General features: G+C 47.5%; 1 protein-coding gene across 1 annotated transcript in view; it reads left to right on the top strand.

The window, feature by feature from the left end:
* Positions 1-25010, top strand: part of COBL (cordon-bleu WH2 repeat protein) — a 204729-nt gene that overhangs the window by 115553 nt on the left and 64166 nt on the right. Inside the window, 1 exon segment of the mRNA XM_021063931.1 lies at positions 806-988. Within this exon segment, the coding sequence (XP_020919590.1) occupies positions 806-988 (183 nt within the window).

Raw genomic sequence — 25010 nt, 5'->3', positions numbered from 1 at the left:
TCTCCCCTGCACCGGCCTGGGTGTGGAATGCATGGGGCCCGGGCCCAGGGCTGGGGGGAGCGGATGCAGGGCAGGGGCTGGGCTCCGTGTCCTTGTTCGCTTGGAGGTAGAATGCTCCTCTCTAAATGCTCTTCCTGTAGGACCCTCATCTGCTTCTACTAAGCAGAACGTAGGGAGGAGGAATCCGAGAAAAACCTACGTGGCTTGGGTCTGCTCCTCGTTTAGACGGCGGGTCGAATGTCCTTCCAGCTGGTTGGGGGCCCTCCTGCAGCACTGCCCCCAATGGCCACGTAAAGCCTTCCCAGCCTTTCATGCCACCCTGTCAACTGTTCAAAAAATCTGAGTTAGGGGAAACCTAAGCCCCTTCCTGGCAGTGGGCAAAATACTTCGCAAGACGGCAAAGCCAGCTTCTCCGGGAGAAAGCTTCGTCTCCATCTGTCCTTCTCTTGTCACCATCGAAGAGCTCCCTCTGACGGCAGGGTAAACACTTAAGGAGGCCATGTCAGAAGTGCAGGCTGATCGGGAATCTGCCCCGACTCTGGCTTGGAGGTGTAACAGGCCTGCCATTTCCTTTGCGATTAGGAAAATAAGCCTCACACCGGGAACCTGTCATGCAGGGGCTCCTGTGATACGTTTCCCGGGAGAGTGAAAATCTGGGTGTTGCCGGAGCCATGCCAGCCGGGCCGTGAAAGTGGCAGGAGAAGCTCGGGTGGGGGCGGGGGCTGGGTTTGCATGATGCTCAGGCATCACACACCGAGAAGCTTCCAGCGCGATGCGATTTCATGTCTGTGTCTTCCCCTGACAGGGCTGCTCGACAACCCCAAACTCCCCGAGCGTGAATCCTCGTTCCGTCCCGCTGGGTCCGTCCCTCTCGCTCAGCAACATCTCAGGGGTATCTGTCAAGTCGGACCTGAAGAAGCGCCGGGCTCCCCCTCCTCCAACCCTGCCTGGAACGGCGCCTCCCGTGCAGGACAAAGCATCAGTAAAGGTAGGGAGAGGGCACCTCCCGGGACCCGGGAACGCCCTGGAAGTGTCAGGTGCACGGTCCTCCTTCAGCTGTGTGGCTTTAGCCACGAGACTGTGGAGGCTGGATATTTAAGCTTGATTGGGAAGTAAAGGGGAGGTGCCTTGCTGCCTCGATTGGGGGGTCGGGAACTCTTTCTGTGCCTTTGGTCCTTGAAGGCTGATACCCATTGATGAGCATCTATTTTATCTTTAGCGCCGGCACTTGGGGCACGATTGCTTGATGAGAACATTGCAGGCGCCGTTAAAATCCAGTGTGTGTCTAAGGGAGAAACGACACATAACAGAGGAGCACAGATAATTGGCGCTCCCGGGCAAGCCGAGACGTGTTGGCACCCCGAGTTGCTCTCCGTGTGGCAGAGCGTCTGCTGAGGGCATCCTGTGGAAGTTCATTTTCCGGGCGGTGTAGCACCCTCTCACGCCACCGGCCCGCGTTGGCGGGGCCGAGCCTGTGTCCTCAGCATCCACCTGCTGATGGCCAACGCTGTTTGAAACATCCGCCTGCCTTTCCAGGGGCCAGGGCTCTGTGACAGGTTTCCTGACTTCACATGGGACACCGAAGAAATTATTCGGGTGTGGAAGGGACAGCCCTCAAGGGTGGCCGGTGTGGACGTGCTCGGGGCTCCTTTAACTGGGCTCTCCTGCCTGCACAGACTGTGGTGCAGGTCGGCCTGCAGCGTAGGGAAGGAAGCTGAGTCCTCGCTGGGCTGAGACATTTTTCCCAGCCACTCGCCTCGAGCATCCTGGGCCGACCACACCCCACCAGCAGGAACACGTCTGTGGGGCCCGCTCACACGGCCTCTTCTCCGGCAGGAGCGTGTTCTTCCTGCTGCCGTGATGTCCCTGCTTTATAACAGCCCAGAGCACACGTGCGGGTCGCAGGCCCCGGGCCCTCCAGGCTTATTCAAAGCTGACTTTCCTGACAGTCAATTAGAAACCACGTTTACTCCACCCAGAGGGGAGGCTTGGCCGCCGTGTTGTGGGCTCTGTGGCAGCGTCTTGACTCTCACTTCATTGCCTTCCAGCTGGTTGTCTGTCTGTCTGTGAATCAGTCTGCCTTTCCTCTGGTCACCTTTCAAAGTCCTTCAGGGGTGTTTTTATCCCGACCTCAGAGAGCCTCCAGCTCCCAGCTACAGCCCTATCCACGCACAGCCCTCACATTCTGCCTGAAAAGCCCGTTATGCAACATGTTAGAAATATTTTGATTTTTATGTTTCTTAAACATTTTCTAATACTACTAATTCATTTCAAGTTTTCCATCTTACTTTAGCTGTCTTTTTTTTTTTTTTTTTTTTTTTTTTTTTTTCTTGGCCATGCCTGTGTCATGAGGAAGTTCCTGGGCCAGGGATAGAGCCCGTGTCCCAGCAGTGACCTGAGCCACAGCAGTGACAGTTCCAGATCCTTAACCTGCTAGGCCACCGGGGAACTCCATAGCTTTGATAAAAGAAATGTAGGCACAAACGGACATCATTTTGTTGGGCATTTTATTGCCCAGTTAAATGAAGTGCAGATTCATGAACTTGGAACTGCTTCAGAGGAGGATGGGCAGTGAAGCCCTTAGTTTTCAGGAGTTTAGATCTCGAACTTTTTCATGACACACAGAGCATTTAGGGCTTTTCAACTGCCTACCTCTGGGGGTGTCTTGTTGCCTTTGATAAGGAGGGGAACTTTAGCGATAAAAAGTACAAGTTCCTTTAGCTGGAATTCAAGCTTTTTTTTTCAATAAGAATTGCATTTGCCTGAAGTTATAACATGTGGATACTAACCTGCATCAACATTTAAAAAATTTCTTCCATCCAGAGAAGGTGTCATGTTTTCCAGACTTGAACGTGCTTATCCAGAGTGGCTAACGTCAGCTTGAGTGAGAAAATGTATCTTAAGTGGCAAATGGAGAATGATGAATGAAAAATGAGTCATATGCGATACCCTACAGAATGAGTAGAGCCCACTCTGAGGCAATAAAAGCTTTTTTTTTTAACTGAAATCCGTTTTCTTTGGCACAGAATGAGTGGAGAAATTGGCTCACAGCAACCATCTTTTTTAAGCATCTGAGTGGCATATGGATCAGATTTAAGCATTTTCTATGACCATGCTTTTTTTTTCTTTTTAAATGAAAGGTATTTGGTTTTTTACTGATTTCTGGGAAAGGAACCCAAAAAGGTATTGTCATCGTTGCTGGGGAAGAGCGTCAATTCCTTCTTCCTCAACTTCCTTCCATAGAAAGATAAGATGTTTATTTGGCCGGCTTATTTATATGCAACTGTTACTAACACGAATATCCTGAATGGGGGGGGGATCGTTTTCAAGGACAGGACTAGTTCCTAAGAAAATGAGAATGCTCAGGTTTTCATATGTTAAAGGGTTTTTTCCTTATCAAATAGTATTAAAATTTCAGTGCAGTCACCCCTTCATATCCATGGGACCCCCATCTGCAGATTCAATCAATTGTGGGTCAAAAATATCCAGAAAAAAATAGTCCAGCATGTTTCAGAAAGCAAACCTTGAATCTGCCGCTTCCGGCAGCAATTTCTGCAGCACTTCCATTGCATCAGGGGCTGTAGGCCGTCTAGAGACGGTTTACAGTGCGCGGGAGAATGTGCACAGGTTACCTGCAAATACCGCACCAATTCCCATCAAAGACTTGAGCATCCAAGGAGTTGGGGTCCGGGGGTTCCCAGAAGCGGCCCCCGCTGAGGGACCACTGTATTTACTTCCCCAGGTCTTAAGGGTGGACGAATCTCAGCCATCCCCCAGGTCGTCTGAAACTTCTCAAACATGTCGTCTTTGTCTCAGAATTTGTTCCCCGGTTGTATATGCATGACTTGGGCGTTGGGCATTTCGAAAAGCATGTGACAAGATTGTTGTCCCAGAGGCGTGCGAGCCAGGAGAGACATGGATGGCCTCCTTGTAGGAGTCGCTGGGCCTCCGTGAGCCGGGTGAAGCCACGTGTCATTTGCAGCAGGAGGCGGAGCTGCTCAGTGCCTCTCGCCTTCCTCTCTCCCCCCAGTACCTGGAATCACGTTTTAATCACGTGGCGCATCCAGACAGGAACGATCTCTAGTTAGGGCCCATTGGCTAAGACAGTATTTTTCAAACTTGAGTGAACCCAGGATGCCCCACTCTAAGGGCTTGTTAAAACGCGTTTTCCATGCTCCACCCTGAGGGTTTGTGATTCGGAAAGTCTGGGGCGGGGCCTGAGCAGCTGAGGTTCCACGGGCTTCTAGGCAGACCCCACTCTGAGAATCACTGCTCCACAGCCCCCTACCTCGCGGATCCCTCCGCCCAGAACTTGGACGAATCAGATGTGAGCGTGGGTCTACTCAGTATAAATATTTTTAACCGATCTGGAGACGTTCCACAGCAGAAACGTTACCATAATCACGCACCGTTAGCTGGGACCTAAAGTTACAGATTAGGAGAAACATCTTGCGGGTCTCACTGGCGCCCTGGACCCGGATGCGACCTTCCCCGCCTCTCATCCTCGGGGTCTCCCCTGTTCTCCCCCGCCGCACCCCACGCGGAGTCCACCCCCGCCTTGGCCTCGCAGCTGCACAGGCTGGAGTTCTTGCTGCACCTGTGCCTGCCGCGCAGTGCCCTTCATACACCGAGCCTTAGCCGCCGACCCCAAGGGATGTGCCTTCTGGTCACTGGCCCTCGTTTCTCGCCCTGGGCTTGGATCAGCATGGGTCGGCGTTCAGGTCTGAAGTAGGGCTGTGGCGGCGGAGGCCCAGGTGGACAGGCCTCCCTCGCTCCCGCTCTGGTCCTCAGTTTCCGCCTCTGTGCAATGGGAACCATGGACGATAGGGCAGAGGTCCAAGCAGGGAGCTGGGAGCTGCTTCCTGGGTTCAGACCCCAGCCCTGTTGTTCCTGGCAACATGATCTTGGCAAGTTACCCCACCTCTGAGCCTCCTTTTCTTAGGTGTATCAGCCGTGTGTGTGGGGGGGGGGGGGAATGGCCAGCCCCGATGCGCTGGGGAGTGGAGAAGCCAGGGTGCCGCTGCTCTGGGGGTAAAGGTGCTCCAGCCTTAGCCAGGGGTCCTGCCTTAACCAAGGGCAAATTGTATTTAAAAATCACGCTTAAGGAGTTCCCATTATGGCACAGCAGAAACAATCCAGCTAGTATCCATGAGGATGCAGGTTCAATCCCTGTCCTCACACAGTAGGTTAAGGATCTAGCCTTGCCATGAGCTCTGGTGTAGGTCACAGAGGCAGCTCAGATCATGCATTGCTTTGGCTGTGGTGTAGGCTGGCAGCTGTAGCTCTGATTAGACCCCTAGCTTGGGAACCTCCATATGCCGCAGGTGCAGCCCTAAAGAGCAAAAATAAAAATAAATAAATAAATGAAAATCACACTTTCTTGCTAGAAACACCAAATGTATAGTAAAAAGTTGCCAAGCCCCTGGAACAGGCTCCTTCTGTTCACCTGCACCTGCTTCACCTGGTGGCGTTTCCCCTCTGGGCACAAACCACAGAGCAGTCCACACCTTCAAAGGATTCTGGGGGAGAGAGTCGCTCACCTTTGGAGTCTCCGCTTGGGAAGAAGAGACTAGAATGCTGTCCAGTCACCCTGACCCAGGTGACCCAACTGGCCTGATAAGACGGAAATGATCCCAGAAAACACACTTGCCGTCTTCATTTGTGTGACCCCTGGGGGTTAAGGAGCTGCCTGTTTCAGTTTTTACCCCTGTCTGCTGATTAAAAGTGAGTTACGGAAGTCTGCTAGACAAAGCCAGGTCTAATTTTGGCTGTCATCACCCACAAACATGGAATAAACAGCTCATCATTCATGTATTCAGTCGATGTACAGTTATTATACACCTGCTCTCGTGCCAGTAACAACTGTGCATCTTTTCTTATTGTAAGTAAAAGAAATATTTCAGTTATTCTGGCTTCCTTTTTTCTATATAATTTAAATTATTGTGTTCATTATGTTCAGCTCCATAAAATTCTGACGTGACAGGCATTTCTATATTATCTCGAGTTTGGTGCATTGAGCCTAAAATAACTAGTGATGTTGGCTCTTAAAATGAGAGATGATGTGGGGACTTGTGTTCTGATCGGTTACTAATACAATTCCACATGGAACTTTCTATGAACTCTGCTGCGTATTATGTATCTGTTGGACAACTGCTATGGTCAAAGGCCTTGCAAACATGAAGGGATGCGCATTATTGTAACATCTCTGTCCAGAGTTCACGTAAAGACACAGTGTTTCACCCCGTGTATGTCATTAGGATACATTGTGAATCTTAGGAATTTAGTGGAAGGCACAGCGGGCATGGGCTTGGGTGTTATCGGACCTGCGTGGACTTAGGTGTTATCGGACCTGCCGTTGCAGGGCTGGGGTCTCACGCTGTAGCGGATGGATGGAGCCACACGAGGGCTGAGTGACTTGCTCAGGGTCATGGCAGGGAATTAAGTGAAGAGCGAGGCTAGAGCGCTGTCAGAGGACAGCGTCCCTGGACTCCGGGAATAGTGACTGCCGACCAGCTAAGTTAACAGGCGACTGGTCTGCTCAGGCTGCCATGGCAAAGTGCCCCAATGGGGCTTAGACACCAGACATTGGTTTCTCGTGGAGACTCAAATTCTGAGGTCAAGGTGTCAACAGGGCTAGTTTCTGCTGAGGCCTCTGTCTTGATGTGGAGACGGCCGTCTTCTTGCTGTGTGTGTGTGTGTGAGTGTGTGTGTTCCTGATCTTCCTTCCTCTTCTATAAGGACACCAGTCGTGCTGGATTAGGAACCACCTAATGGCCTCCTTTTACCCCGACCACCTCTTTAAAGACCTTAACTCCAAATCCAGTCACATGCCAAGGTCCTGAGGGTTAGAACTTCAACCTGTGCGTTTCGTGGGGACAGATTTCAGTCCAGCGGGAGATGAGTTTCCATTTATGCGCAGAGCAGCTTTCTTGGCCAGAAGAAAGGACGAGGACAAATAAGAGCGTCCTTCAAAAGCTCCCCTATTTAATCGCTGCAGAAACTTTGTGCCGCCCCTAATCGCAGAGACAGGCCCTGGTCTGGATGGAATGGGGTTTCTGGGCCCAACCCTGCGGCAGCAATCCCATGGGAAGCTCCTTGCACACTCCTGCTTTTTATGACTCCACCTGCCCTCCAGCCCAAGGGAGATGGTCGGGGTTGATTTGATCGGGGGCCAGAGACGAGACTGGACAGAGGCGGCACCTCTACACTCCTTCCTGGCAGCGAGTAAGCGGTAAAGTCCCAGTGGAGAGAGATGATCCGGCCTGGCCAGTGGGGTTTAACTGTAAACCTCTTGAGGATGAGAGGCTGTGTGGCACCCTCGCCAGCGCAGAGCCTCTCCGTGGTCCCTGGACGAAGAAGGCACTTCACCTGGTCCTCGGCCCGCCGGCCCCAGGTCCGCGCTGGCGGCTCTGATGAGCAGCTCGGCTCATCGCCCGCGCGTTGGGACATGGTCCTGCTTCTCTCTGTCTTTACAAGGTCCTCCTGAACTCAACGCTGCTCCGTCTTCCCTGGACCGGCGAGCACACGGAGGTTCGCCAAGGGGAAGTGAGGGCCAGGGCCTGGGGCATCTTTCCTGCAGGGAGCTCGCCCGTAAGGGTGCTGACTGGGGCCGGGGGAACCTGCGACCCTCAGGGGGCAGAGTGGGCAGTGCGGGCTCTGCAGGAGCCGGTGCAGGGGAGGGGCGGGGTGGCCCGTGCCAGGCATCTTCAAGCCCCTTCTACGGGGTCACCTCTGGTGGAGAGAGTCTCAAAGGGGTGGCATGTGTGACACAGAAGAGCTCACTTACTTACTCGTCATGGGCAAGGAAGTCGTGCGTTCGTTCTTGGAGGATTGCACCTCCAAGGTGAAAATTTATTCTAAAAACCTTCTGGCAGGAAGCAGGTGCTCACGCTCTGGGTGCGCTGCCCCCCAGGGTGTGTCCTCGAGGGGGATGCGAGCGCTCCCAGCCGCCGGTTCTGCTGCAGGTGGGAGGGACACGGAAGGATGCGCTGGCGGAAGCGCAGTGGGATCGGTTCACCTGCCCACACGCCCTGCGTCCAGGAAGTTTAGGGGACCTGGCGGGCTGCTGACCGGAAGGCTGGGCTCCTTTCTTGGGTGAGCCTTTTGGGACGGACTTAAGCTCACCTGACTCGCCAGTGTCAGAAATACAGAAACCTGCCAAGTCTGACCCCCTATTAAACTCAGCGCGAAAGAGGACGTTGGGAGCCTTGGCTGTAGACGTAGCCAAACCCTGAAACTCCACTGACAAATGCCTGAGGAGCTCTGCTGACTTTGAGAGGCCTCCTCTATTTTTTTGGCTCCCCTGTCCCATCAGAACAAAAATCTGTTTTTCTGCTCACACAATGTCACGGGACTTGTAAAAGCTTGACGGGGATGACGACTCAAACAAGGGGACTGAATAATGTTCTCTGGGGCGCAGCCCAAGTGCCTTCGAGCTTATGTTTTAAAAAATAACGTTCTTGTATCCTTCAGATGCTCCGCATGCGAAGCATGTCTGCCTGTTTAGCGCATAAACAGAACGAGGGCAAGACGCAATGATGGATTTGCACTAACTCTTTTGGGCTAAACAGCCAAGTATAGTTTTTTGTTTGCTTTTTATCCTCAAATATGGAAAAGCAAACAGAAAACGCATCATGTTACAGAATGATACACTCTGTTGAGAAATAGTGGGGGATGTGGAAATGCCTATTCTGGGGCTGGGATGGTCCCCCTCCCCCAAGGTGGCAAAGCTGGGGGCTGCAGGTGTTCAGAGGAGGTCAAGGTCTTCCTCCAAAGCAAACATCCCTGCGAGGCTGGGGGTCCCCGCTGCAGAGCCTGGGAAACAGCCGAGCTGCCCAGGAAAGAGTGTCCCTCAGCAGAGAGGACCGGGCCCCGTGACAGAGTTTATAGGGAGAGGAAACGGGAGCTATTTCGGGGCCTTCATATCTGCTTGTGCTGTGCATCGTTTCCTCCCTGACACTTCCAGCTAAAGAAGCCAGTGTTTGTTTGAAGGTTAGATTCCTATGTATTTTTAGCTGCCATGAGACTGTGACCTGTTTCGGAGGCGTCTTTGATAAAATCAAAATGAAAACTGAGCTCGGGTGATTCTGCACATTTTAGTGACACAGGAAATTAGAAGCGAGGCTTCGTTTTCCAGGCTCATGCTGTCTAAATATCCACTGTTTAAATATGTTGTGCTCACCCCATCCTTTTCCTTTTGCTACTTTGATGTTGCCTGTCAATCATCAGCAGTCAGTAGTGTATTTCTCATTACAAAGGGAATTTGGTAAAATTGTGATTTCACTCTTTTTTTTTTTTTAACCTTTGTATTTTGCTTCTTTATAACCAAGTATTTTCATGATTCTTTCCAACCACTTTGGTAAACCAACAATCAGAAAAGTGGGTTTCAGGAGTCCCCATCGTGTCTTGGTGGTTAATGAATCTGACTAGGAACCATGAGGTTGCAGGTTCAATCCCTGGCCTTGCTCAGTGGGTTAACGATCCACCGTTGCCGTGAGCTGTGGTGTGGGTTGCAGACGCGGCTTGGATCCCGCGTTGCTGTGGCTTTGATGTAGGCCAGCTGCTACAGCACTGATTCAACCCCTAGCCTATGAACCTCCATATGACATGGGTGCGGCCCTAAAAAGACCAAAAAAAAAAAAAGAAAAGAAAAGAAAAAAAGAAAGAAAAGTGGATTTCAGAAAGTAAATCAATATTTTACATTTAAAATGTGGAAGATGGCAGTCCTACTGCAGCTCAGTGGGTTAAGGACCCAACATTTTCTCTGTGAGGATGCAGGTTCAATCTCTGGCTTTGGTCAGTGTGGTCAAGGATCTGGTATTGCCCTGGCTGTGGCGTGGGCCTCAACCCCTAGCCCGGGAACTTCCCTATGCCGCAGGTGGGACTGTAAAAAGAAAAAATAATAATAAAATAAAATGTAAAAGACCCTAATTCCTTTCTTGGGGCATCGTTCAGCCTTCAGAGCCTTAAGCCGGTGCAGGCCTCTGCTCGAGCCCATCTTGTCTTGACATTCCATTCCCAACTCCGCCTCACCTGACCTGGGTTCACTGCTGGTAGCTGACCTTCATGTATAGAAACACTTGATTTACCGCCCAGCCAAGTTCACAGCTTAGTCTCTGAGAAGCTTTTATCTCCCATCCTATCAGATGGGAGAACGTATGTGCAGATCACACATCCGCTAAAGGGTCAGTATTCCGAGGAGATAAAGAGCTGCTATGACTCAACAACAGCAAAACAACCGAATTTAAAATGGGCCAAGGGCTTGAGCAGACGTGAGAGAGTTCCCCAAAGAAAACAGACCAAGGCCAACTCGCTCGTGAAAAGACGTTCCACACCCTGAGCATCAGGGAAACACGTGAATCAAACCCCAAATGAGATGCCACCTCGCCAGACAACAGCAGTGACAGCAAGACCCAGGCAATAGCCAGTGTGGTCAAGGATGTGCAGAGACGGGCACCAGCACTGTTTGGTGGGATGTACGCTGGTGCAGCCACTGTGGAAAGCAGGAGGGCAGTTGCTGAAAAAGTTCCAAGTAGAATTACCGTATGGTCCGGCGATTCCACTTGCAGGTGTATCGCCAAAGGAACTGGCAGCCTTCTCTGGAGAAGTTTGCAAAGCTGTGTCTTGGCCGGGTTATTTCCAAGAGCCAAGAGGCGGAAGTCGCCCAAGCGTCCATCAGTGGATAACTGGATAACAAAACGTGGTCTATGAAACAATGGAATATTAACAGCCTTCAAAAAGGAAGGACATCCTGACACAGGCTGTGACATAGATGAACCTTATTCCCGTAACGAAAGGGTGGCCATTATTCCCATAACAAAAAGACCCTGCCTGACTCCACCTGCAAGAGGTGCACGGGGCCATCAGACTCATAGAGATGGAAAGTGGAGCCGTGGGTGTAGGGGCCCTCTTGGCGATTTCGCCAGAAACATCTTCACCCCAAGCCGTTTCACTCCACAATGAATTGGCTGTGAGGCAGTCTTGCCGTAAGAGATAAAACATCCGAAATTCACAACAGTCTTCAAAAGCATTAATGACCAATTCTTTGGCTAATTTGACACAACAGCGTGTTCCCTCGTGCCGTCTTTATCAAATTTATTATGTAATGTTAGAAGTGGGAAGCCAAAGAAGAATCAGGCTCTTCCAACCCCCCCCAAAAATGGTTACGCGGTTCCTGATGAGCCTGTGCTTCTTGAATATGGTGACTTCTTTGCTGTTTGATGGCAGAAAACAAGATGCAGACAGAAGTGGGTACTTGGCACGGAATCTAACACTTAAATGTAGCCCAGGCGTGTGCGTTCCATGTAGTGACAAGAAGTCACAGCCTCTCTCATCTGTTGGTTTTATTGCCAGGGAAACAGAAAAAGACAGAGCAAGTTGTTTTTGCTTTTTTTCTATACTGTGAATAACTTATGTCCAACATTCGACTCTGAATCCTTAATTGCCAGCTTTGAAAAGGGCTCGCTGCGTTCTCTGGGATACGCCTGCATACAACTGTAAAGCGAATCTATACACCTTTTGAATGTATTGAGGTTTTTTTGTATTTTCATTTTCACAGTAATATCTCTTAAATTTTTACTCTTCATGTTCATGTTCCGTTAGGTCTTTTTCCCCCTTTTTCTTTTTTGGCCACACCTGTGACATACGGAAGTTCCCAGGCCAGGGATTGAATCTGAGTCACAGCTGCTGCCTGTGCCACAGCTGCAGCAACACTGGATCCCTAACCCACTGTGCCACAGCAGGAACTCCCTCATTATGTCCTTTTTAAATTTATTTTCTTATTTCAATTTCTATTTTGTTACTTTATGTTTCATGGCAGAACTGTGTTACGGCCAGTTTGTTGTACAGCCAAACTGTTTGTGGCAAAGATTCCTAGGGTGGGAAAAAAATAGCTAAAACCATTAGGGGCTGCGGGGAGGGGGGGATGTTGTTGTTTAAGGGGTGTAGACATTGAGTTCTGCAAAATGAAAAGAGTTCTGGAGATTGGGTGTACAACTATTTGTGCTTACTCCTGAATGATAGACTTAAAAATGGGGAAAACGGTTACATTTTATGTTGTGTGGATTTTATTGCGAATAAAAATAATGACCCACCACTTACTAATGCATGATGAATAAGTGGTTTCACCATTTCCTTTAAAAGGTAAGATCTTAGGAGTTCCCATCGTGGCGCAGTGGTTAACGAATCCAACTAGGAACCATGAGGTTGCGGGTTCGGTCCCTGCCCTTGCTCAGTGGGTTGAGGATCCGGCATTGCCGTGAGCTGTGGTGTAGGTTGCAGACTCGGCTCGGATCCCATGTTGCTGTGGCTCTGGCGTAGGCTGGTGGCTGCAGCTCCAGTTGGACCCCTAGCCTGGGAACCTCCATATGCCGTGGGAGCGGCCCAAGAAATGGCAAAAAGACAATAAAAATAAAAGGTAAGATCTTAAGTGAAATCTTTTTACTTAAGTATGGAAAATATACTTTCCCCAGATGCCTTGCTTGTTAGCATATTTTGGAGTGAAATGTTTTTAGTGACCCTAAGAAAGTCCATGATGCCTTCAGCATTTTTAATGGGTAGATTCATTTGACAGTGAAATACCTCAGGCTTTAACCCTTCATTCGCCCGCCCACCCACCCACCCACGCACGCATCCTCTCTGTCCTTCGTGTTGCACCCTTCTTACGACAAGATCGTGTCCCTCCGAGCCCTCGGGCTGGAGTTCTAAAGGGCTCTGTGCTTTTCGCTTTCTTCTTCGTAGGACGATACTCATTTACAGTATTTACTTGCTGATTTGGTCCCTGGCCTGAGAAGCCCCACATGCTGGGGGCGTGGCCATTAAAAAAAAGGTAGTGAGCAGTGACAGCTTGTCCTTAGGTGAGATCCGAGGCACTTAGAGACGCTGTGGTCTTTCTCATCTGTTTACACTCTGTACAACTCTGGACAGGGCACTCAGAAGGACTTGCTGATCAACCTTTGTGACTTCCGTTTGCTCAGAAGTAAAGTGAGAATGATACCTGTGCCTGTGTCTTCATGTCTGCACACTCGAGGTCGTTTTGAAAGAGGCTAACATGCAATAGGACCTGCAGGAGTGCTCACAAGATTAGCAAGAATTTCCAGGGGTTTTTTTAATTGGGTTTTTCTTTTTTGTACATATATAATGATTTTTATTTTTTCCATTATAGCTGGTTTACAGTGTTCTGTCAGTTTTCTACTGTACAGCAAGGTGACCCAGTCACACACATGTATACATTCATTTTTCTCCCATTCTCATGCTCCATCATAAGTGACTAGACAGAGTTCCCAGTGCTACACAGCAGGATCTCATTGCTAATCCATTCCAAAGGCAATAGTCTGCATCTATGAACCCCAAGCTCCCCAATCCATCCCACTCCCTCCCTCTCCCCGTTGGCGACCACAAGTCTATTCTCCAAGTCCATGATTCTCAACTTTCAGATCTTGAAAGCTCTATGTAGATGGATATTGTCTTGCAGCGAATAATCTTACTAATGGAATAATTTGGGAAACATCTAAATAGAACCCAACTGTTGCCATTACCTCTGTTTACGTGGCGGTCACACGGGTTTATTGCAAGACTTTAACCCAACATAGAGTTGACCTCTATTTGTGATACAAAATCTCATTTTGTTCCCTTGGAAACTGTTGTGGGGGCCGCACCATCTTTAACCTACTGAGCCACCAGGAACTCCAGAAACTTTTCTTAGTTTTCAGTTTCCACACTAAGTAAAGAGGCTTGAGGTGCACATTGTAAATTTAGAGGTCAAAGGACCTTGCAGGTCAAGAACACAGCTTAGGCTCCTTCCTCTTTTACATGATAAAGAAGGGCTTGGACTTGTTAATGGGCTTGCGGACACCAGCCAGCTGAGGAGTTTCAGTTTCTCTAAAAGAACTTCCTCCTCCTGGTTTTCAACTGATGCTTTTACAATGGTTACTTATGAGCTGCTTTTTGATATCAACTGTTAGAAACTGTTACCAAACATATTACTAGAATTACAGTAGATCTAGGATTACAGAGCCTGAATATCCTGGTAACGGGAGAGAGGCAGTAAAAGCACCTGAGAACCTTAGCTGATAACCAAACCAAGAGAATCTGGATTTGCCTGATAAGGTTCCTATAATTGTGAAGGGAGTGTTTTAACGTGGTGGCTTCTCTGAATTCAACTGCGTCATCTGTTGGGCCTTCTGGTGTGATGTAATCTCGGCGGCTTTAATTGCAGATGAGGAGATAAAACACCCTCAAGCAACTCTGGGATTGAGGAAACTAATTTTGTGTTGGGGAGCTCTGAGTTGCAGGTATGGCTGAGATTTCCCATGTTTCCAGAAGGATAGTGAGGGTAAAATACTGCCTGCCCTGTCCATAAACAGAGGATGTCACAGTCATCAGCGAAGGCAGCCACCTCCAGGGGGAGCCCTGAGGGGAGGCAGGATGGGAGAACACAGGACCCCGGCCCTGCGAGCTGAGGTGCCTGGAAAGGAACCTTTCCAGAATCTTGTTTCTTCCCAGACATAGAGAAGCGCTAAATTCCTTAACCTGACATATCTACTTTTCTAGGTTTTTGTGGGGGTTTTTGTTTGTTTTCGTTTTTCTTTTCTTTTGTTTTGCTTTTTGCAGCATAGGTAAGTTCCCAGGCTAGGGGTCAAATCGGAGCCATAGCCACCGGCCACAGCCACAGCAACACCAGATTCGAGCCACTTCTGCAACCTACACCACAGCTCACGGCAATGCCGGATCCTTAACCCACTGAGCGAGGCCAGGGATTGAACCCTCATTCTCATGAATATTATTTGGATTCATTTCCACTGGCCACAAAGGGAACTCTCTCTAGTTTTCTGTTGTTAACAGTAACCTTTTGTTCCTGCTGCCAGCCCTTTGTTGCAAAACTCCTATAGATCCTGGCTCCCCACTCACCTCCTCAGAGCAGTTCTCTCAGGGTTACTCAGGATGCTGCCTCCCAGGCTGACGTCCTCAGTTTTGTCTGCTGAATAAAACATAACTCCCAGCTTTTAGGCTGTGCATATTTTTTAGTCAACAGTAGGACAGCATCGCTTTGCAGATGGCGTGTTTCTCGTAGGCTGGCTCTCTGGCGCTGAGCCCAGACTCTGCTCCCACAGGGCAGAGCACATAGGCTTCCTTGTTGGGATATATATGCTTTTACCAGGAGGATGCAGGCTTTGCCTGGATTTGAATCCGAGGTTCTACCAACACTGACCTTTGCAACTTTGGAGACGTTCTTTTACCTCCCGGGACCCCAGATTGTAAGATTGTAAAACATACGTTTGGTGTGGTCCTGGTGGCCAGCACCCCCAGTGTTTCCCAGTCATTCAGACCCTTGGGTGACCCCCTCTCTTTGTGCCCTGGGACCTGCAACTTGCTTCTGACCCACAGACTGCGGGTCTCACTTCTTTGATTAGATACATTATATGATAAAGGTGACGGAATGTCTCTCCCTTGAATACATTTTCTTAGATGAAAGTCCATCTTAGCAAAATAGAGGGACGGATCTGCTGGCCTCACAGAGCAAACACTGATGACATGAGCTGCCTTTGAAGAGGACCACATGACACGGAAGGGCAGGTGGCCTCTAGGACCTGAGGATGGCCCCCAGTCCACAGGAAGCAGCCGGGTCCCTCAGGCATCACGCTGCAAGGGAGGGAACCCTTCCAACGTGCCCCACCCCCCCACCCCCCGGTCGCCCGAGCTTGCAAGTGGATATTCCAGATGGGAGCACAGCCTAACGACACCTTGTGAGACCCTGAGCATAGCTGTGCCCAGACCGCTAACCCACAGAAACTGTGAGATGGCACACATACGTGTTTTTAAATGACTAAGTCTAGGCTAATTTAATGCAGTCTTCCTGGCCTGAAAAACTAGGACCAAAATTCAGGACAGCCATCAATCTCTAGAAACTGAGGGACAAATACCAGAAAGGAGAAAGCCAAAGAGCCATAAATTCTGCCCACATCTCTGGTTGATGGTATCATGCATGCAAGAGATAGGGAGCAAGGAGCCTAGCTCAGGGTAAAAGAACTTGAATTGCACATTTTCAGAATTTTCATTGTGAGTTCATTCAGCTTACTTACTGCCTCTTAAAAGAATGAACACTCTTTGTAAGACTGTAAGAAAATCCAGCCTCTTGTAAGCAAAACATTCATTATGTCCAGGATACAAGCCAAAATTATTCAGCATGTGATGAACCAGGAATCTAAGACCTGCTCCCAAGAGAAAAAGGCTTCAGCAGGCACCAACCTGGGGATGACCTGGACTTTGGAATTAGTGCTTGATGACAGTGAAAATGTGCTTGTAGTAAGTGAAAAATTAAAAATCTCAAAAGATTAATAAGAAATATAAAAATGAACTAAATGGAAAAACACAATATCGTAAATAAAACTTCCGCTGGGTAGGCTTAACAACACAATGAAAGTAACAAAAGAAAAGGGCAGTTGAAGACAGATCGATAGAAATTATCCAATTTCAGTAAAAGAGGGAAAATTTTGAAATATAAATAGAGCTTAAATTTTTGTACATCTCTGCAAAAATGCCTGATGTGTATCAATAGAATCTCAGAAGAAAAGAGAAAAAAAATTTTAAGAAACAAGGCCCAAAGGTTTTCCCAAATTTTGTAAAAGACATACATTTGCAGATTTTAAAAGTTCAGTGAATCCAGGAGTTCCCACTGTGGCTCAGCAGGTGAGGAACCCAACTAGTATCCATGAAAATGTGGGTTAAAGGATCTGGCGTTACCATGAGCTGCAGTGTAGGTCTCAGATGCATTTGGATCTGGTTGCTGTGGCTGTGGCATAGGCTGGTGGCTGTGGCGTAGGCTGGCAGCTGCAGCTCCAATTCACCCCCTAGCCCAGGAACTTCCCTATGCCACAGGTGCAGCCCTAAAAAGAAGAGAAAAATTAAAAAGTCCAGTGAATCCAAACCAAAATAAGTAAAAAGAAAACTATCCTAAGAACATTATGGTGAAATTATTTCAAAACAGACTTGATGAGAAAAATCTTATAAACACTGGAGAACAATAACATATGTTATACAGGGTAACAATGTTTTGAAAACTACTTAGTGGTTTATCATCAAAAGCAATGGAAGCCGTGGAGTTCCTATGTGGTTCAGCAGTGTAAGGATCCAGCATTGTCATTACTGTGGCTCAGGTTGCTGCTGTGCCATGGGTTCAAGCCCTGGCCCAGGAACTTCCACAAGCTGCAGGTATGGCCAAAAACAAAAAACAAACAAAAATGGAAGCCAAGTAACAATGGAGCAATGTCTTTAAAGTGCTGAGAGACACAAAGACTACCAACTCAGAATTCTGTATCCTTTAGGAATGAAGGCAAAAGAAATATATTTTCTGATAAAAAATAAAAGAATTATTGTCATCAAACCTATACAACAGAAACATTAAAGGATATTTTCAGACTGAAAGGAAGGAACACCAGTGGAAACCTGGAATCTTGGAAAGGAAATTGTAAATATTTGAGCAAATATAAAGGACTGGATTTGCTCCTAATTTCTTCAAAATTTACATGATTACTTAAAATAAAAAATATAATACTGTCATTGGGATGTATAACATAGATAAAAGAATACTTATGGAGTTCCCGTCGTGGTGCAGTGGTTAATGAATTCTACTAGGAACCATGAGGTTGCGGGTTCGATCCCTGACATTGTTCAGTAGGTTAAGGATCCCGCATTGCTGTGGCTGTGGAGTAGGCTGGCGGCTACAGCTCTGATTAGACCCCTGGCCTGGGAACCTCCATATGCTGAGGGAAGCAGCCCTAGAAAAGGCAAAAAGACAAAAAAAGAATACCTATGACAAGTATAGCATAAAATGGACCTATATGATTGCAAAGTGTCCTCATTTTATGTAAAGTATTAGAATACGTAATCTAAATGGACTATAAAAGTTAAGGGTACCTATTTTAATTCTCAGGCATCCATTAAAAACAAATAATGCAAAGAATACAGCTAAAAAGCCAATGGATAAATCCCCCCACCCAAATCTGGGGTGCATTGTTCTCCAATATAATTGTGGATTTATCTGTTTCTCCCTCTAATTCTGTCGATTTTTGCTTCTTGCATTTTGAAGCTCTGTTATTTAACAGTCATACATAGACATACATGACTGTTAAATCTTCCTGATCCATTGACTTCTTTTTCATTATGAAATATATATCTTTAACTCTAGAAATAATCTTTGTTTTTATTTTTTTTAATTTTTAAAAATTTTCTAACTACTGTGGAAGAAAAGAGAACACTTTCAGACTTATTTTCTGAGGCTATAGCATCATCCTAATAGCAAAGCCAGACAAATACACTACAGAAGAGAAAACTGCAGGCCAATATCCCTGATGAATACAGATGCAAAATTCCTCAATAAAAAGTAGCAAGTAGAACTCAACAGCGCATTAAAACATCTATAAACCATATCCAACTGGAATTGGTCCTTGGAGTGCAAGGATAGTTCAACGTATCCCAATCAATTAACAAAATGGAAGGGGGGAAATAAGCACAGGATTATCTCTATAGGTGGATAAAAGGCATTTGACAAAGTTCAACACCGTTCCTGATTAAAACTCTCAGCAAAATAGGTGAGGAAGGAACTTAAGTCCACATAACAACGGCCATATGTGAAAAGCCCACAGTTACCATCAGAGTCAACATGGAAACTCCAAACCCTTCTTCTCTAAGATCCAGCTCAAAGGAAGGATGCTCAATTTCACCACTTCTGTTTAACAAACAAGTCCTTGCCAAAGCAATTGAATAAGAAAAAGAAATAAAAGGCATCCAAATCAGAAAGGAAGATGCAAAATTATCTTTTTGCAAATGACGTGATTGTGTCTGTACAGACACAGTTCCGGGATTTGTTATTTAAGGAGATGGACAGGTTATGCTGTGGTCCATCGCACTCTTGGCTGTATTGATTTCCTTCAAGTAGGAAAATGTATTAAAACTAAAGAGCCCTCTCTGTGTGCTCAGGGTCTCTGCAGAAGAACTTCTGGGCAGGGGGTGGTGCTATATTGGTGCAAACAATGTACAGAGCCTCATGGTACTTCAAAGAATGCTGTGTGCCTCACTGTCCAGATTCACCAGCTTTGAAGAAGCAGTATTAGCAGGGGGCTCTGGCTAACTGTGACTTATTTGAATATTTAAGGGTTTCTCCTGAGAGCAGGATTTTTATTTTGGAATTTTCTTAAGTTTATATTGAAATAAAGTTGACTTACCATGTTGTGTTAGGTTTAGGTATACAGCAAAGTGATTCAAATATAAGCATATGTATATATACACACATACACACATATGTCTTCTTTTTCATATTCTTTTCCATTGTAGATTATTACAAGATTTTGAGTAGAATTCCCTGCACTGTTAGTAGGTCCATGTTGGTTATCTATTGTATGTAGAATAATATATATATATTAATCCCAAACTCCTAATTTATCCCTCTCCCCCTCTTTCCACTTTGGTAACCATAAGTTTATTTTCTATGTCTATTTATTTCTGTATTGTAAATAAGTTCATTTGTATTATTTTTTAGATTATACATTTAAGCAATGTCATAAAACATCCATCTCTCTCTGACTTCACTTAGTATGATCATCTCTAGAGCCATGCATGTTACTGCAAATGGCATTATTTCATTCTTTTTTCTGGCTGAGTAATATTCCATTATATATAGGTACCACCTCTTCTTCATCCATTCCTCTTTCGATGGACACTTGGGGGGCTTCTATGTCTTAGCTATTGTAAATAGTGACGCTATGAAGTTTTTAAATGCTGAATGCCCAATTCAAAACACTTTTTCTTGGACTTCCTGTGTGGCTCACAACAAAACACTTCTTCTTTCTACACTTAGAGTACACAGGAAACATGGTTGGGCCATAACTGTACCTACTGGTGAGAAGAGGGCGGCCATGTGGTGATGGGAGCCAGCTCATTCTGAGGAAGGCTGGCCCCATGGGTATTGCCATTGAGTGCCCGGCCCCCCCATGACTGTCCTGAGCAGAGTAGTGCTGACCGGGCTCGCCATGGTCACAGCACGTGGTTAACTTAGAAGTGCTTCAGTTCTCCCAAGGAGCTCCCCTTGGATGGCAAGGTGGCAGTGTCCTACAGGGACCCGGTGTCCAGGTCTGGACAACAGTTTCCCAGCAGGGTGGCCACACCCTGAATCCACCTAATTGCAGAGCTGGCAGGAGGGGACAGAACAACCAGAAGATGTGCCTAGTGGCCAGGAAGGGAGAGTGATGCGTGTGTGTAGATTGAGGTCACGTGGAAGTGTTTCGACCCAGTTAAAGATTATCTTCAGACAGCAGGCGAATAGGCAATCTTAGGTCATAGGAACACACCCACACTTAATTCCATCAAGTTCACGTTTGTTGCATAGTTTTACCAAAATAACATGCTCAAGTGCTGAGAGCAACAAATAACACATTTCTGGTAATGGAAGAGAAATGACTTTAAGTACTATTGAAAGACTGATTTCTATATAAAGGATTCATTGAACCATAGAACACGTTGGGTAATTTTTTTCGGAATCTATTGTTTTGGGAGATAATTACCACAAGAGAAGCACACTGTTCTTTGTGCTGGGCTTCGTGTGTTTCTGTGGAGCTTTTCGTGTTTGCCAAAGAAGGGGTAGAACCTCGCAGTCCTCTTAATCCTGGGAGGTGAGGACAGTCAACTCTTCCCGTCACTGAGAACTTCTTAACAAAGAAGGTTTTGTAGGAGGAGACAGGACGTTATGGGAGGGAGCAGAGAGCACAGGGGGTGTGGCTTCCTGCAGGGGACGCCCTGCCCCCCAGCAGTGGTGGTTCATCAGACCCCACTTTCTGTTCAGGAGCTGTCAGAGCCGATAGAACAATAAAGCCTGATCGTTCTAAGAACGTGCTTTCTGCTTTATTTCTGTCGCATGTGCTGAGTATTGGTTGGCACTTGGTGCACTTGCTTGCAATTTGATAATACTGCTGGACGGGAGTTCCCTGGCAGTTAAGGACTCGGCCTTGTCGCTCCAGTGGCACAGGTTTGATCCCTAGCCGTGGGAACTTCTGTGTGCCATGGACGCAGCCCAAAAACAAACAGACAAAAAAACTACTGCTGGAATCTTGGTCCTAAGATGAACAAAACTCGTGGTGAAGCATAGACTCGCAGACAGGCCTTCACCAGCAGTGAAAGTACGTTCCCTGCAGGAGCAGGAACGAGTCCTCCCCCGGGCTGAGTCGGCACAGAACAGAGCAGCCCACACCCTCACCTGGCCCGGGCTCAGCATCCTCGCCAGGGACGATTTGGGGGCCTGAGTCCCCCATGGCTCACGAAGACTCACTTTAAGAACCTTGTTTCTGGAGTTCTCGCTGTGGTACGATGGGATCAGGGGCCTCTCGGGAGGCCTGGGATGCAGGTTCAGTCCCCAGCCTGGCACAGTGGGTTAAGGATCCAGCATTGCTGCAGCTTCAGCGTAGGTCACAACTAAACAGCTCAGATCTGATCCCTGGCCTGGGAATTCCATATGCCGTGGGCAGCCGAAAAAGAAAGAAAAATAAGAACCGTGCTTTAGGTTTTGATCACGGGCCATGCAGTGGGAGAGCCGTGATGCTGGGAGGGTGTGTCCAGGGGTGTCTGCAGCTCTTGGCACCGAGAGGAATTGGCGGAGGGCAACTGGAGCCCGTGGGGGCTTGTTCAGGACCAGGCTGATGGTGCCTCAGTGCCTGCGGTGTGTACTGGGCCCGGGTGCACGTGTCCACCCGCAAGGGCGCCTCAGAAAAATGCATGGAAAGTGGTCCCTGCCCACGACCCAGGTGAGGGAGGGTCACAGGCCCTGCTCACATCCTGGTGCTCAGACAAGCAGCCTAAGGAGATGCCCCGAAAGACCTGGTGTGAGGACGTTGGCAGGATAGATCTGACACTCGTAACGGACGCCTCTCCAGGGAGACCCCGACGTTGACGGGGCGTCCTGTGAGCTCCAAGAGCTGCCTGCTTGTCCCCTGCCTCGGGAGGTGATTTCATATTCATAAGTAATTCTTATGTTATACGTTAATAAAAAACTACATCATTTTAATGGCTTGCATGTTAGGAGCTTCCAACTTGAGGGGCAAAAACAAAATCCACAGAACTTTCAGGAAAGCAATTCAAATTCTATCAATGACAACTTGGAATAGAAATTCTTATACATAACAATTACTCTGCATACAGAATTGTGTACATATATATACTTCATGTTTTATACATTTTAAAAATACATAAAAATTATTTTTTACTTTTTTTTTGAGCAGTTTTCATTTCATAGCAAAATTGAGTGGAAGCTACTGAGAGTTCCCACTGCCCCCCCTGCACAGCCCCCACTGCTATCAGCAGACCAGCGTCCCCACAAGCGGTATATTTCTTACAGCTGATAACCCTATGCTGACAGGTAATTGTCATCCAAAGTCTATAGGTTAAAGTATGATTCACTCTTGGCTTTATATATTTATATGTTTGATGACACCTGCCTGTCATTACAGTGTCCTGCCCAAAAAACCTTCGCTGACTGCTTATCCCTTCCTCCCTCTCCCTCCGGCAAAAGCCACTGGTCCTTTTCCTGACTCCTTAGTTTGGCCTTTTCCAGAACGGCATATACTTGGAGTCCTCGGGACCTAGCCTTTTCAGACTGGCTTTTCACTTAGGAGTGGGCACTTAAGTTTCCTTTTCACGGCTGGATAACTTAGTTGTTTACTGTGCTGAATAAAACCATTGTCTGGATGTAGCCCAGTTCCTTCTCTCACCTACCAAAGGACATTGTGGTTGCCTCCAAGTTTGGGCGATTATGAACAAAGCGTTGGTACACACCTCTGTGCAGGTTCCTCAGCTCCTTTGGGTAAATTCCAGCAAGTGCATTGCTGCATCCTGTGGTGAGAATGAGCTTTGTGAGACACTGCCAAGCTGTCTTCCGAAGCAGCTGCTCCATTCTGCATCCCCTCCAGCCGTGATGAGAGTAGTTCCTGTTCCTCCACAAGCTCACCAGCGTTTGATGGTGTCGCTGTTCCAGACTCGAGCCACTCTGATAGAGGAGCCTGGGTGTGCCATTGCTATTGTAATTTGTATTTCCCTAATGATGTATGCGGGCATCTTCCCATGTGCTTAAGTGTCTCTGTACATTGTCTTTGGTGAGGCGTCTGTTAAAGTTTTGGCCATTTTCAATCAGGTTCTTTTCTTTTCTTTTTCTTTCTTTTTTTTTAATGGCCCCCCTACAGCATGTGGAAGTTCCTGGGCTAGGCTTCGAATCCGCATCTCCCATTGACCCAAGCCAGTGCAGTCGGATTGTGAACTCTGCACCACAGCAGGACCTCCAGGGTGCTTTTCTCGTTGTTGAGTTTTAAGCGTTCTTTTTCTATTTTGGATAAAGTCCTTTATCAGATGTGTCTTTTGGAGATATTTTCTCCCAGTCTGTGCCAGATCTTGTCATTTTTCGATAGTGTCACTTGCAGAGCAGAAATTTTTAATTTTAATGAAGTTTGACTGATGAGTTATTTATTTCATGGATCATGTCTGTGTCGTCGGAAGTCATTGTCAAACCCAAGGTCATTTAGATTTTCTCCAGTGTTGTCTTCTAGGAGTTTTTCAGCTTATGTTTTTGGTCTGCGATGCACTTTGAGTTACTTTTGGTGAAGGATGTGAGGTTGTGTGTAGATCCACTTTTTTGCAGCCCCGTTTGTTAAAAAGACCTGATTTTCTCCATTCTGTTGCTTTTGCTCCTCTGTTACAGATGAACTGACTATATTTGTTTTTTGTTTGTTTGTTTGTTTGTTTGTTTGTTTTTGTCTTTTGTTGTTGTTGTTGTTGCTATTTCTTGGGCCGCTCCCACGGCATATGGAGGTTCCCAGGCTAGGGGTTGAATCGGAGCTGTAGCCACCGGCCTACGCCAGAGCCACAGCAACGCGGGATCCGAGCCACGTCTGCAACCTACACCACAGCTCATGGCAACGCCGGATCATTAACCCACTGAGCAAGGGCAGGGACCGAACCCGCAACCTCATGGTTCCTAGTCGGATTCGTTAACCACTGCGCCACGACGGGAACTCCTATATTTGTGGAATCTTTTTCAGAACACACCGTTTAAACTGACCCTGTGGCATTCTATCATTCCTTTCTCCCTAATGCTTTCGCAGTCTACTTAAACCGTGTCCAGACCTATGCACGTATGCGTCAGAGGGGAAGTACTTGGGGAGAAGGGAAATGATGCCCACTGAAGCTGCTCAAGGGGAGTGGGAGGCTCTGCCCCTGCTGGGTCTGCATCCTGTATCACCTGCCTGTGCTCCACTCTCCATCCTAAGTCCCTCCCCTCTCCCATCGGGGGGGGGGGCAGGGTGTCCCCCTCTCCTGTCCCTCTGCCAGAGCCCTGAACTCTGCTGTGGACACAGGAAGCATTTGCAGGGGAGGGGGTTGCCTCTGGTGTGTGGATGCCAATGGCTGGCAGCCTGCCTACATGCGCTGGGGGTGACATTTTAAAAGAAGGAATTTTTTGCCGTTACTTTAAACATAGAGATTTAAACCTATAGATAACTTTCTATGTCCAGATTCCTAGCTAATGCAATTTTAGCAGAAAAAAATAACCGTTCAAAAATATCCATTGAGGGGGTGTGAGGGTTGGAGAATAGGAAGGGAGATTGGACTTGAGGATTCCGTGTTAAAATCTCTATTTAAGAACCAAATGCACATAATCAGTATCCTGTTTTAGGGCATCTTGTTCTAAGTGAAGGAGCGAGAAAGCTCTGACTTTGCACCTCTTGTTTCTTTTCATAACTTCCATGCCGCACGGCCAGTGCTTTTCTTTCTGGAATTACCAAAGACGTCCGTGACAGGGGCTGCTCCCACTTGCAAAGAGGGCTTTAATTTACAGATGGCATATAAACAACCAGAGGGGGTCATTTTGTTGATCTGAGGCATCAGAGTTTGACGGGAGTCTTGTCAGCATTTCTCAGGAGCCTAAGAATGAAGCAGAGCCCTGAGCAGCTGACGACACTGGAATTGCACTGCCACCTGAC

Source organism: Sus scrofa, chromosome 9 (assembly GCF_000003025.6).
Source record: "Sus scrofa isolate TJ Tabasco breed Duroc chromosome 9, Sscrofa11.1, whole genome shotgun sequence".
Lineage (NCBI taxonomy): Eukaryota > Metazoa > Chordata > Mammalia > Artiodactyla > Suidae > Sus > Sus scrofa.
Note: the sequence above shows the minus strand (reverse complement) of the source record. Positions and strands in the feature narration are given on the sequence as shown.